Here is a 13520-nt window from a genome sequence, read left to right as displayed (position 1 = left end):
CCGATAAAATGATACAACTTTTTCATTACAATCATGAGAAGAACTTATCATCTGCCGATAAATGCCTACTTCAAGAACAGATAGGTTTCTCCCAAAGATCATCACAAGGACCGGTCTTATTCTGCCCGCCCGCATCCATGGTCGTACCTAGTCTATGTCATCGGTAACCTAATAAGGGACTAGACCAATGGCATGGTCAACGTGCCCACGCTGCATCAACCATCTCGTTGTCGTTACTTCAGAACTTTTTGATTAGAGAAAATAAAAGCTTATTTTCAACTGATGATATATATAATTACATGGTGAATATTTTAATTTTTATGTGCCCAACGTTTGGACTGATTTGACGCACGAATGGTCATAGGTAAGACTGAGGTGTTAGACGTTCATACGACTTACTTAATTGAAAGCCCTGAAACAACTTCATAATTAACAAAACACTGACGATTAAATCGTACGATCCTTTACGCCCGTGTGGCAAAATGCTAAACACGTATTGAATGACATTCCAAGCCGACTCCCCTCTCGGGGGCCTTTGTGCTAGTATACTTAATCGAGTATCCGCATAAGTGATCTAAATATTCTCACAATTTAGTTACAGCGTACGCGATTTAACGGTCCGAATCAAGGGTCATGGGGGAGCCCTTGCACTAAGTTACGTAAAATTAATATTGTTTACAATTTGTCCCTGCAGACTTTGTACTTGAAGTTCTTGGCCTGATGCATTCTAATAGAGTTTCAGGTTAATTGGAAGAAGGTTTAAAAGTTTTGAAGTTTAAAAGTTTTGAAGTTTGCTGACAAAACTGCTACATTTACGCCTTTAAATTCTCTCTCTTTACAACTATAACCAATCATCCTGTATATTACGCAAAAAGAGTTCTTGTACCGGAATACGTAACGGCACATGTAATAAGCCACATATTTTATACACTAACTTATCACTTCCATTTTTACATGCTAATTAATTTGAATAAATGACGTTGTACATTTGCTGAAAGTGATTAGATATTTAGTGTGGTTATTTATTACCCAAAATAAAAATAAATACTGGATATTTTAGATTGGCATTCATTAACAGTACCTATCCATCTCTATAATATTTAAAATAATTTGTGTATATATTTATATTGCTTATATTTTGACAGCACAATTGTTTAAAATTGAACGTAAGTTTCATAACAATAATCTCAGATATATATATATAATATATATATATAAATATATGTATATATTGTAGTGTGTTCAGAGTAGAGCACATAATTTTGGATTTTTGTCCGTCTCCTTTTTTTAATAATCTATTAGTTGGGCAATATTTAAGGTCACAACCGCCGCATTCCTATGATGAACTGGTACCTTAAAATTATACTTAGTTAAATAATGTAACTCAATTTACAACTCTGTTAATCGCATCATCATAGCCGTCCGTATAGTACAAAGTTGATAGCATAGCGTGAATTGGCGATTACAGTAGTAAACTGGACTCTGTTATGCGAAAAACTTTTTCTTTCTTTATTCTTATCATAGATACGTAACTACTCCTATTTCTAATCCTAATGAATGATTAGAATCTTTAAGTTATTGCAAATACCGAACCCCTTACTGATCAAAGCTTCTTTTTCCGCTTCAGTGTGTAATAAAGGCAGAGTGTTCGGTTGGTTGTAAGGAATGACTGCATATTTAATGCTCAGATAAAACTAATAGGAGTCCATTGACAGATCCTTTTTTTTTCAGTTTTTTTGAAAATAATCTTTATCAAATATTGTATCGAAGGTATCCGCAGATGCCGCCAAATCGTAATGCGTAAGCTATTGAGACTGACAAAAGTTTTAAATTTGAAAACTCTACTTCTATCCATACCACGTATTCGGGTTCGAATTAATACTTCCAATATTTCAATAGACTACTACAGTTCGTAAAACTAAGCTGTCAAATAATATAATAGCGCCATCTCAAAGCAACTTTAAAACTTACTGTAAACCCTGATTTACTTAAGCAAGGGTTTTAATTAAACCTACAGCGTGTAAGTCAGCAGACCTATCTTGTTGATATAATTAAACGATAGATGGCGTTATAATTAAACCTTTAAAATCTTCATTATAGTGTAACTAAAAATTCCCACATAATAATATAAAATTGTATGGTAACTTAAGGAATATAATATTTGAAAGAAGCGACTAAGTCAACTAAAAATTAATGGACTAATTTATTCAATAAGTAATCGGCACGCTAATGATATATATTATGTTAATGTTGTTTAAATTTCAAAATACTAATCCTCGTAAAAGTTCGACAAGTTTTCTGAGCAATAGTTGAATGATAAAAATATTAAGGTCATTACAAATTTATTATTTTGTATAGAACATTAAACTAGACATGATGATATACATTATCTTATTTATTAACTTTTATTTGTATCAATGCGTTTAAAGATTTTCTTCGTACCAATAAATCACATAAATTCGTTTATTGTTAATTTTCATTATCTAAATTTACGTATTTATTTATTTTTATTGTTGTAATTTTTTATTATATAGTGTAGAAACCTCCAAACAGTAAAACGTTAAGATTCACATTTTGAAAAGTCGGTTGCAGTAAAATCTAAAACAAATTAGACTTTTTTAAATTTACCTAAATTTTTTAATAAGTTATTACCTTTTTTATGAATGAGGTAAAATTTTTATGATAGTTAAAACTAACCATAATTGTGGCGGCAGTTATGTGCATACATTGTACAAACATTCGGAAAAATAACTTTCAATTCAAGTCGAACATCTATCCCACAGATCTCTTCTTTAATATATTTGCAAGAGTTGGCTCTCCAGCACCAATATTTTCCAAGGAACGGATGTCTATTGATCTAGATCAACACCATTATTGATTATTATCAAAAATTTAACTATAAATTGACAAAATTCATCAACCAAAAATGAGGACATCTCTAAAGAAAAAGTCTTCATCCAATATGAGAAGAAATACAGGCATAGCTTTTTATTATTTAGTAACTACAATGAATTTTCTGAATCTTATTTCGGTTGTTTCATTTCGTTTATCTTAAAAATAAAATTTCTAAAGCGTTTTACCAAACAAAATCTTCAATCACTTTTGTTGTACTTAAATAGTTTATATCAAAATCGGTAAGGCAAATAAAAGCTCAAATGAATGTTTTAAATGATATTTTTATTTTACATTTAATCGTTTTTGTAGTTATCGTTTGCTTCTTCATCATTATCGGCATTTTCATTTTCAAAATATGGTAATTTATCGTCATCGTCTCTATCATTATCATTTGATTCAGGATCGTCATTCGCTTCTATAACATCGTTAGCGTTCGAATTGTCGTTGTTTTCTATTACCATATTCCTGCCTGGTATCGTACCATCACCTTCTTCAGTAACGTCATTTCTGTCTTCCAGATTGTTCGCTTTTGGAGCATCTTCAACTATCTCTTGTGTTTCTCCACGTGCCTCTTCCATTCTTAATTCTGTGTCTTTTTCTTCAATTTTCTTAAGTCCGGCTTTTTCTTCTGTGGCGACTTCATCTTCTAAATCTGTATTCTGTTTCGATTTATTTACTTTAACGCTCATTTGTTTTGCTTCAGAACTTTCCTTGCTCTGGTTATGACCGTCAATAAGCTGTTGCTCATTTTTAACTTTCTCGTGGTTTTTACTATCGTCTTTCAGAGGAGGGAGAGATTTACATTTTTCAAAGCTGGTTTTTACAAAATCTGTAAGATTCGAATTTGTAAAAAATAGCTGTTTTTTGATTCCGAATATAATTTCATATATTTTCGAAAACTTACCAGTTCTTTTCAAACAATTATATTCTTTTATATCACAAGAATCGATGAATCTACGCAAGTTTCCTTTTGAATCAATACCACACTTCTCAATAGCATTATGAACACAAATTTTAGCATGATAACACGCCTGATAAATTGAAATAACAATATAAAACAAGTTTTAACTATAACAATAGACGTTATATGCAAACTCACAGTCAATAATCGCTTACTCGAGACGGTATTGCGACTAACGACTATTTACTAACTGATTGTCCGCTTCTACTTCTATATATAATAAATAAACGGGAACTTAAGAATGTAATTAACTACGTCTGTAATAAATTTATAATTAAGTCACCCGTACGTTGACATAATATTTTAACTATTCGTCATTTAATAATATTCAAGAATGTAACTAAAACATTTTATTTTCATTACCCGTCCAGGTGGCTCACTGGAACTCGTGGATATTAGCGAAAGTAACATCAATATTGGAAAACCTAAAAATCAAAAATTAGACTCAACTTTAACACAATAATTTTAATTCTAAAGTACATTTAAAAGGTTACCTAAAAACAAAGTTATGTTAACCATTGTTAAAATTACATTAAAATGTATATACCTTCCACTATGGGTTTGAAATAAATTGAAAGTCATAAAAATTTACGCCGCGAATATGTTTTGCATTTATTTGGTACTATTTTCGATTGTTTCGTTTTTATCAAACATGACTCGATCGCGAATTTATCCACGATTACCTACAAAAAACTTTACTCCATACGATGTAACGCTGATTTCTACTGATTATTCTATATTCAAATTTTATGTATATTATGGCTGTACTCTTTTACATTTCGTTGATAATTTTAGGCATATTTACAGTTGCTGATCAATTAAAAAAGAAAGTAAGCAGTAGTAGTAATTACTTTACACTTAAAAATTTATGATGTGATCCCATTTTACTTTAACATGATTAGAACTCCTTCGAAAAATAAATTATTCTTTATATTATCAATCGATCATTAATTTTTTTATCTTTCAGAAAACATGCCTCGATGCATTTGTATGTGTTCATACTAAGAAACGTATCTGTGGTTTAAACTCTAACACACGAGAAGTGAGGAGATTCCTAGATTACTGTGATCTTTTAGAATTCAACTGTGAATACAAAACAAGTTAGTTAACATATGATGATTATATCGCAAGATTTTAAGTATCACTAACTATAATTAACTACTAATCCAGGACTAAAGTCAAGCACAGTACAAAACACAATGTCTTCTGTTTTCAGACTTTGTGGAAACGAACGGACACAAATGTAAACACATACCTCCTATGTAAACAAAATGTTCATAGTGTCATAGATAAAACATTATGCATCGTTTGTAAATTACTTCGCCTGAAATTTGCGTTTACTAGGGGATTCTAGGAGACAATAGATATAGCTTATAAACACACTTCACAAGACGGAAACTAACCATATTGTCATTTGTATTCGAGTGCCGAAGGGATCTGGTTAAGCTAGGAAAAACTCGAAATGGGCTTCAATACCTTTGGTAAGTTAATTTACCTTTTATTTACAACATTACAGTCTAATTTAAATGTTATACTTTCAGATAGTGTATTTATCTCAACCTCACCTATCTATCATATCCTATCTTTTCACTATTATATGAAACTATAGAAACTTTACCTGAATGAAACAGCAAGAAAGATTTCTTCTGTGGTGGCAAATATTCTATTACGTACTCTTGAGGTAACTTCAAATACTTAAGATTTGGATGATTGATTCTTCCAAACTGCAAAAGAAATTTGTAATTTCATTGAGCGTAAGAAACACTGCTGCAGAATTCTGTGATGCAAATAAATAATGCCACATTTATTCCCAACATAATATAAACGTTTTGCTTCCCTTAAAATGAATAAAACGATGGCACCATCGTCAACATTTTAGCCATAGGACATTCACTGTTAGACTGAATTCAACCATTTAGATTTTCGGTAAGACCGATTGTAAGCGGTCATCCAAGATCTTCTGTCTATTTTAATAAGATCATCATCTTGTGACTGGTCGTTCTACGCTTCGCTTGCTGGTCTGTGGTCTCCTCACCAGAATCTTAAAGCCCCAAGGGCAATCTGTTCGATGCGCTATGTACTCTGACCACAATTAATATCTGGGTTATGCCGATCACTTTCGTTTCTCTACAATAAAACGATATTGAATATCTTAATTAAGTAGAGGTGTGCTTTTCTCTATTGTTTAAGTGCTTATAACATACTAGTTTATACTTTAAGCTACAATTCCGAACCTATAGGACTTGTAATCATCTGATGACGTAAATTATTTGTAGTGACGGAAGTAAAAGGGAACTAAGCAATAGTACTTATGAAGTCATTTTTATAAATTAATATGTCCACAATACCTAGTTGATATAACCTCTTGACAAAGGTTTTAGACTATGTGCGTGTTGTTAGTAAAATTATAACACATTTTAAGTTGCAGTTACAAGGTTATCAAACTGTGAATCTTTATTGAAAGGCTACATTAAATTACTAGAAACAAAGAGGCTCTACTTTAGTCAAATTTATTTATAAACCAAAGTAAATTTTACAGTTATACTATTTGCTTGCTTCGTTCTTACCATCGCGATCGCACATGGACCTCCTCTAGAACGAGATAACGAAGATGTCGTCATGGGGCGGAAGGTAAAAAAAGTAATGCATCCCTCATATAATTTTCTTTATTATTATTAACATTACTAAGTGGATAATTATAAAATTGTATAATAAAGGATCCTTAAGTAAATACGTAAGAATCGTTTTAAAAAGCACTTGCTTTAAAAGTGTAAGTTTTCTTTTAAATATCAACTTCTATCTACACTTTAATAAACTACAATGTTATTCTCTAACAACAGAATAACTATGTAAATTTTAAATTTCAACGCAAATGTAGCGCACTCAATTTCCATGCTATTAAACTTATCCAGTCTCTCATCGTACGAAGTTTGTGTTTTTAATGCATTTAAAATGAAATGATCTAATAGGTTATTTTTAAACTAACAATTATATTTTGTGTCTCAATTACGTGTTAATCTATCAATGATAGTTTATAGACGTGCATTAAAGAGATGAATATATAGCTAATTTGCGGCCGTTTGCTGATAATACAGTAAGAGAAAGCGTTTTTAAAATTCAGATTAATACGTATTAAAATTAATTACTCCTTACTATTGTTACAAGTTTTGTAATGAAAGTTACTGGCTTGTCACATGCCAGGGGAAAAAATAATTACTAATGATTTAACACCCAAAACCAATAACTCTGCACATACAAAATTTCCACTCATTATAACATCTCTAGAACCTTTAGGCTTAGACACTTGAAATTTAGTAGGAATATTTCTTTCGCCAACGAAATGTCAGCTACGGATTCAGAAAAAGAACTTTTACACTATATTTAATGAAATATATTAGTGTATAGTATAGTGTAATTTATAAATATTTATAAATATATAGTGTAATTTCATAAATATATTTTATGAAATGACACTGACAAAAGGCAGCGCAGGTCTCACAAAACGAGCGGGGTACAGCTAGTATAACAAAAAGACAATACTATTGATCCTTTATTGTTAATTAACGGTCCTGCAGCAACCTGCCTACTGACGAAGATTTTTCATGTAGTTGTTGAATATGATGAAAATAATTGTAATAATGTAAATATTTTGTGAAGTTCTAAAATAATACTTTCGTAGTCAACAAAATATGTGATTTTTTTAAATTTTTTATTTTACTTCATTATTCAATTATTTAAACCGTTTGAAAATACAATAATTCTCGTTAATTCAATACAAAGAAATAATAATTTATGTATATATATTAAACCATTTCAGATGGGAGCAAAGTGGTGCAGCATGGCGAAGGTTTGCAACCATGACCGAGTGCCCGTGTGTGGGGTAAGCCATGCGGGCGACATCATGGGCTTCAGGGATCTCTGCGATATGTTTGACTTCAACTGCATTCGGCGTAGAAGTGAGTTCTTCAAAACTAAATTCAATGATTTATTATTTACATTTATTATACTTGTATCGTGTTTTTCAGTATACCTTCTATGAATGTTATAATTAAATTATAATTTATATAGTGATATGCTCTAGTTAAATAATTTTTTATTTATTTTGCTAAATCATCGTCATCATCATATCAGCCGATGATGCAGACTGCCTTGCCTGTTACTGCCCGGCTCTAGCGATTTCTCTCGACCTCGCGTAGGTTCTGGTCTATCGGCTTGTACTATCTACTCAACTTTTCGGTACCAACAGCCGTCAGATGTACGAATGATGTTTCTGACCCATTACCATTTAAGTCTTGCAATACTGCCAGTAATTTTGATGATTACTTCATTCATTTAAAAATCAATATCTTTACTTATTTAAGCTCGCTGATTATCGATTGTGTACATTAGATAAAAGAAAGCGAAGAGGCTAAAGGTATTACCAAGCCTAACATAACACGTTCGGAAATTATTCAAAAAATATTCTTATAGAAATACTAATTTTACTAAATAAGAAATTTAAATTGATTAATCACAAAAACAATCGATAAATAATAGATTTTTTTTATTTTCAGATTACAAGCAAACTTCGTGTCCGGAAGACAAGTCCGTATTAAGCGTTTCTCGCAGACCCACGAACAGTTACTACGACGATTAAACCAATTAAATATGTCTTTTCAATTATATCAACATACATTATGTAAAATAGTTTAAAAAAAGTAATTGTATATTTCATCATTTCAATGTGTAGTATTTTTAAGAGGAAAATATTAAATAAATAAAAACTTGTATTTTCTAATAGTTTTACTGTTAGGCAACTTTTCTCAATAACAAATAATGAGTTACATTCAAACTAATAAACTGTCAAAATCGAAATTCTAAATTCAGTTCCAATTCCCTTGATTCTATCAAATAAGAATATCTTCTATTATCCTAAGAATATTTTAACAGCAACTAAAAGAGAATAATAATATATTAACACAGGCTTTTTTAGCATTTTACATGAATTTTAAATCATGAAAGTAAAACGAGATCCTGAACAATTATTTGCAATATTAAATCGTCTATTAAGGAATAATTTAAATATATAAAATGTCAAATGAGCGAAGCTTTCATACGCATTATAATAGCAGTAACCGAGAGTTTGTACAAAAAAAATTAGCCAATACTGTGATGTGATTTTATTCGACACTTTGAAAACACTGGCCTAGAGTCATAACTTTTTTTATGGATTCACCTTACGAATGCCAGGTCCAACACGGGAAGGAGGGACCGGCTATGGATCTACGTAGCAAGTTTAATGAAGCATTGCGTTAGGGATCATATTCACTGATCAGATTACTCTCCCTACCTAGCCGAATTTGTAATAATGCTATTAATGCTGCTTTAGAAGCGGTCTTATTGGAATGGAACGCTTTTCATAAATAAGCTGATCTTCGCTCTCGAAAGGCCTATATCTTACAGCAGGCGAAATATCTATAGATTTTGCAATTACACCTTCTACCTCCACCGCATACAAATTCACTACGAATTTATTATTAGTTACTTCTCTCACTGTCTAGGTCGTAGTGTTCATTTCAGTTGTGTCGTCATAGGTACTTTTGTTTACCGGAGAATGGAGAGTTTTATTAGTATTACAGGGATCAACGATTTCGAAAATAGGAGTATCCTCAGGGAGTACAGGATTTTTTTTTCCTCATACGTGTCCAAACAGGGGCTTAAAATGATATATTATTTACAATGTGTAAGAGCATAGTTTGGAAGAGAAAATCATTAAAAAAGGCTTTTGTAAATGTAAAATGTTAATGTTTCCATTTTACTCTATATTCAGATAAACCATTTCCTATAGAAAAGCTATCGTTCCAAAAGACAAGAACAGATAGCACAGTATCCGTCAAGCAATACGCCCGCCCCACCCGTAAAAGTATCTTGCTACACATAGTTTAAAATATAAGTCCGCATCGGTAACCTATAGGATATGTTTCATAAAAGTAAACCGCGTTCATCTGCGGTGTAATTAAATACATACGCCAATACAATATTGGCGTTGCTCAGGCCGAATTGGTTCAGCTTATACTTTTGTATAAAATTATCCACCACAGTTATGTGTTCGGCATACGAAGTGTCATTATGCTTATTGTGTTCTTATTGCGTTTTATATAGTTCGTTTCCTTTTGTTTTCGTAATTCCCCTTTCTAATATGATGTTGTTCTGCAAATATATGTTAAAAAAATTTCTAAGTGATGAACATAGTAATCTTATGAAAATAATTATTCTTAAACCTTAAACCATGCAACCGACAGTTTAGCGACAGCTATGTATTGATTCCACAGTGGAAAATTCCCACGTAATTTCAAAAATGCTATACGGCAGTACAAATTCATAATAATTCCACGAACAAATTGCTTGTATCGATATTGTTTACACAACGTAAATGTATTTACAAAGTTAATATCCTCATATCCGTTTATTGTCTGTGATCAAAGCTTTACTATTCTATCTAACTCATTGAAAGGAACAAGTCGTTATCTTTACTTATCTTCTTTAAGTCCTTACACTTGACTCATGTATGCCTTTATAACAGTTTTTACTTTTCAGTTTTTCCTTTCATTCTTGCAGCCACATCTTATTGGAGACAGGACTCATGTGGTAAGTACCAGATTTAACGTTTTCTTCAGTCAATTGTTTTATTGTGTTAATTTTTAAAATATAGATAAAAAAACTGATAAACATTCAAATGCCTTTTCAGTACTAAAGAAACTTTTATTTAACGTTATTATTTTTACATCAATAGTTACAGTCATGTATACATACAATCACGTAGTAATTGACGTTAAGAAAGGCTAAGAAAAAAAATATTTCGTAGGCATAACCAAAATATATAAGTCTGTAGTCAATCGATTAAATAACCATTTATTAGTTTATCTAAGGCTAAAGGAAATCTATATAAACATCATATTATTTGAGGAATAATTAAAATACATTCTAATTAATGATAAAATATCTACTATCTACAAGATATGTTACCTTATGTTATCTTTGTATACTATCGCATGGCTAACTTATATGTTACAAAATAAGTATACAAGGTAACATATAAGTATATAAAGCACTGCGGAATCTAATGCCCGATCAATTGAAATTATCTAAAAAATTAAGAAAACATATATTGATTTGCAAATGTTAATATATGTGACAATATCAGATTTTTTGTGAAGTAGCATTGAAAACTATTGCTATCCACGTTGTGTGTATAGTATATTAATAGAGTACCAGAAAACTTGAACCAAACTAACAGTATATTGTAAAACGATATATATATATCACAATATTGACAATATACTTTCTATTGCAGGCCGAGCTGAAAAAACTTTGTGACCACGCATACACTTGCTTTCACGACACGGTTATTATTTGTGGCAAATCAGTTAACGAGGCAAGAACATTCATAGACCTTTGCGACCTGTACGAATATTCCTGCGAATACAATATGGGTAAATACCAAAAAAAAACGACTCTTTATACATAGAATATGTTATACATGTTATACATCTTCCAAAGATCGTGACCTTGCCTATGTCGTCGCTCAAACAGCATTTACTTATACTTATTTTTTAAAATAATTACACCACTTTAAAACATATCATATATTATACTATACAAAATACACTATGATAGTGAAAAATCGCTGAATCATTATAAAAGTGTAAATTTTAAACAAATAACAAACAAAACACCGATTAGTTTTCAGACATGTAAAAGAAGATGAAGGTGTATGCCCGAATCAAAAGGAACTAGGACCAGGCGTCGGATAAAATAACATATTTAACTAAAATATTTAACTTTTTATAAGATATATATGTATCTTAAATATTGTTATATGTAATCATACTACTGGCCGGCAAGAAGGTACAAGAGCAAAATCTGAAAGGCAAACATTCATTGCATTAAAAAAATTGTTTAGTAACTATATTGATAATTAAAAATATGTTATTCTTTACTCACTGTATTTCCAATAACAGTTAACCTGAAGCATATGACAAAGGTCATCAAATTTTCCATAGCCAAAGTTATCATCAAACCCACAAACAGGAGAATATGTTCTGCGGCACAGAATAGCTACTCCGCACCAAGGACTGATTTTACTGTTTGAAGATTCGGGCACTAACGCCGGTTTAGAACTGATGGTCCTTCGTGACACTAACTGAAATTAAAATAAACCTTATGTGCAATTAAAATGTTACTTAAGTTTGTTTTTAAATTTATCAAATTAATTATTATTCAAAACCTATCTTTAAAAGAAAAAATAAAAGTCTTACTCTAGTCAAAATGATAAACATTAATAGTGCAAAGTATAAACGTTAAATTTAAATTAAAAAGGATAAATTATGAAACAGATATGAATTGAATTTAGTAGGTGATAAAGAAAAATCATTTAAAGAAAATAGATTTATTATTAAAAGTAAACTTGATCAGTTATACTTTGTAATTCTGACTCGATGTTATTTTGGTTCTTTTTCTACAATAGTTATAGGGTCAGACTGATTTTGTAATTCGTTTAATAAAATATTGCCGACTAACATTCCATATTTTGTAACATTTTTTCCAAGCTTTACAACTGGATGATCAGCTTGTTCATCCTCTACGTCTATCGGTCTACGCAGCTGATGTACCTCGATTTTTTCAGGCATCTTTGGCTTCTCAACATTGTTACTCAGATTTTCGAGCAGCTGTTTAGTTGTTTCTTCGTTTGTCTGTACCAATTTAACAAGATGCTCCAATGCTTGTGTATGTTGAATCAATTTATCTTCAACAAACTCTTTAAATTGGCTAAAACTTTGTTTTTTCTTAGCGGAATCGGTAACTTCGCGTTTTCGAAGTTTCTGGCAAAATAATCAAAAATCTTATACTTAGGAAGAAATGTTATACATTGTTAAGATTTGAAGTAAACGTTTATGCTTACTGTTGCCGGTTCCACTGCGTACACTAGGACATCTTCTAACTTTTCAATTTGAATAGAATTTGCTATTAGAATTGAAACAATTGCCACTGAAATTTCAAACAAAATTAGTTGTAAGTACTGAAAATGTTTTATACAATTTCTGACAAATATCGTCTTACCAAGAGTTAACCGCCTCATAGTGTCCACGATCTATTTAGGACGTTCTTCAATTAAGTTAGAGTGTGCAAGAAATGCAACTTATAGCGTCTATAATTGTTTACTCTTGCAAATAGTTTACATACTTGTTTTTTTTTTTTTTGTATTATTTATCTTTCAAATTTATATCAATGTAGAATGCTATCGATATTAAAAATGTTACCTAATTTGAGATTTCTCTATCTACGTATTTTCTTTCCTTTTGCAAAAGTTTTCATAAATTCAATAAGTACCCTAATCAATAGAAGAAACAGTGTCTAAAATTAACTAATTGAGTCATTTTCCGACTTAAAACACTCCAGAGTTTGTCTTTTTTTAATATTTTGAATAGTGAATGTAATAATAATAATGTCAGAACTCTTGTAACATAAGCTTATTTATAGATAATACGATCAGTCATATTGTTCAGTCAAGGTGAGAGCGTAAAGAAAATAAATGCTGAACCCACGGTTGCATAGCACGATCTTCAACAGATAAACTAAGTGTATATCAAGCACCACATAGACTAAGAATACACACTTTCATAAA

General features: G+C 30.9%; 3 protein-coding genes across 4 annotated transcripts; 1 reads left to right on the top strand and 2 right to left on the bottom strand.

Moving 5' to 3' along the window:
• Window positions 1–3158: 3158 nt before the first annotated feature.
• On the bottom strand, window positions 3159–4408 carry LOC137920324 (uncharacterized). The gene is made up of 4 exons (XM_068763623.1): window positions 4351–4408; window positions 4220–4281; window positions 3800–3926; window positions 3159–3724 (listed from the first exon to the last, which is right to left on the bottom strand). The coding sequence occupies exons 1-4, from the start codon at window positions 4373–4375 to the stop codon at window positions 3189–3191; spliced, it is 750 nt and encodes a 249-aa protein (XP_068619724.1). The 5' UTR covers window positions 4376–4408; the 3' UTR covers window positions 3159–3188.
• Window positions 4409–4531: 123 nt separating this feature from the next.
• On the top strand, window positions 4532–8593 carry LOC137920374 (uncharacterized). Of its 2 annotated transcripts, none has more exons than XM_068763683.1 (6): window positions 4532–4686; window positions 4824–4956; window positions 5073–5337; window positions 6396–6487; window positions 7674–7812; window positions 8410–8593. In XM_068763683.1, exons 3-6 carry the CDS (start codon window positions 5319–5321, stop codon window positions 8490–8492), a joined length of 333 nt encoding a protein of 110 aa, XP_068619784.1. In that variant the 5' UTR covers window positions 4532–4686; window positions 4824–4956; window positions 5073–5318; the 3' UTR covers window positions 8493–8593. The 2 variants fall into 2 exon arrangements, with proteins under 2 accessions (XP_068619784.1, XP_068619783.1); XM_068763682.1 differs by having other exon boundaries at window positions 6396–6496.
• Window positions 8594–11329: 2736 nt separating this feature from the next.
• Window positions 11330–13064, bottom strand: LOC137920372 (uncharacterized). Its single transcript, XM_068763679.1, has 5 exons — window positions 12956–13064; window positions 12798–12883; window positions 12508–12717; window positions 11840–12038; window positions 11330–11758 (listed from the first exon to the last, which is right to left on the bottom strand). The coding sequence occupies exons 1-5, from the start codon at window positions 12972–12974 to the stop codon at window positions 11721–11723; spliced, it is 552 nt and encodes a 183-aa protein (XP_068619780.1). The 5' UTR covers window positions 12975–13064; the 3' UTR covers window positions 11330–11720.
• Between the last annotated feature and the right edge of the window lie 456 nt (window positions 13065–13520).

This window comes from Battus philenor, unplaced genomic scaffold, assembly GCF_028537555.1.
Source record: "Battus philenor isolate CCGP_79_NKW_IND1 unplaced genomic scaffold, ilBatPhil1.0.hap1 SCAF_18, whole genome shotgun sequence".
Taxonomy (NCBI): domain Eukaryota; kingdom Metazoa; phylum Arthropoda; class Insecta; order Lepidoptera; family Papilionidae; genus Battus; species Battus philenor.
The sequence above is the reverse complement of the archived record's forward strand: the minus strand, read 5'-3'. Positions and strand labels throughout refer to the sequence as shown.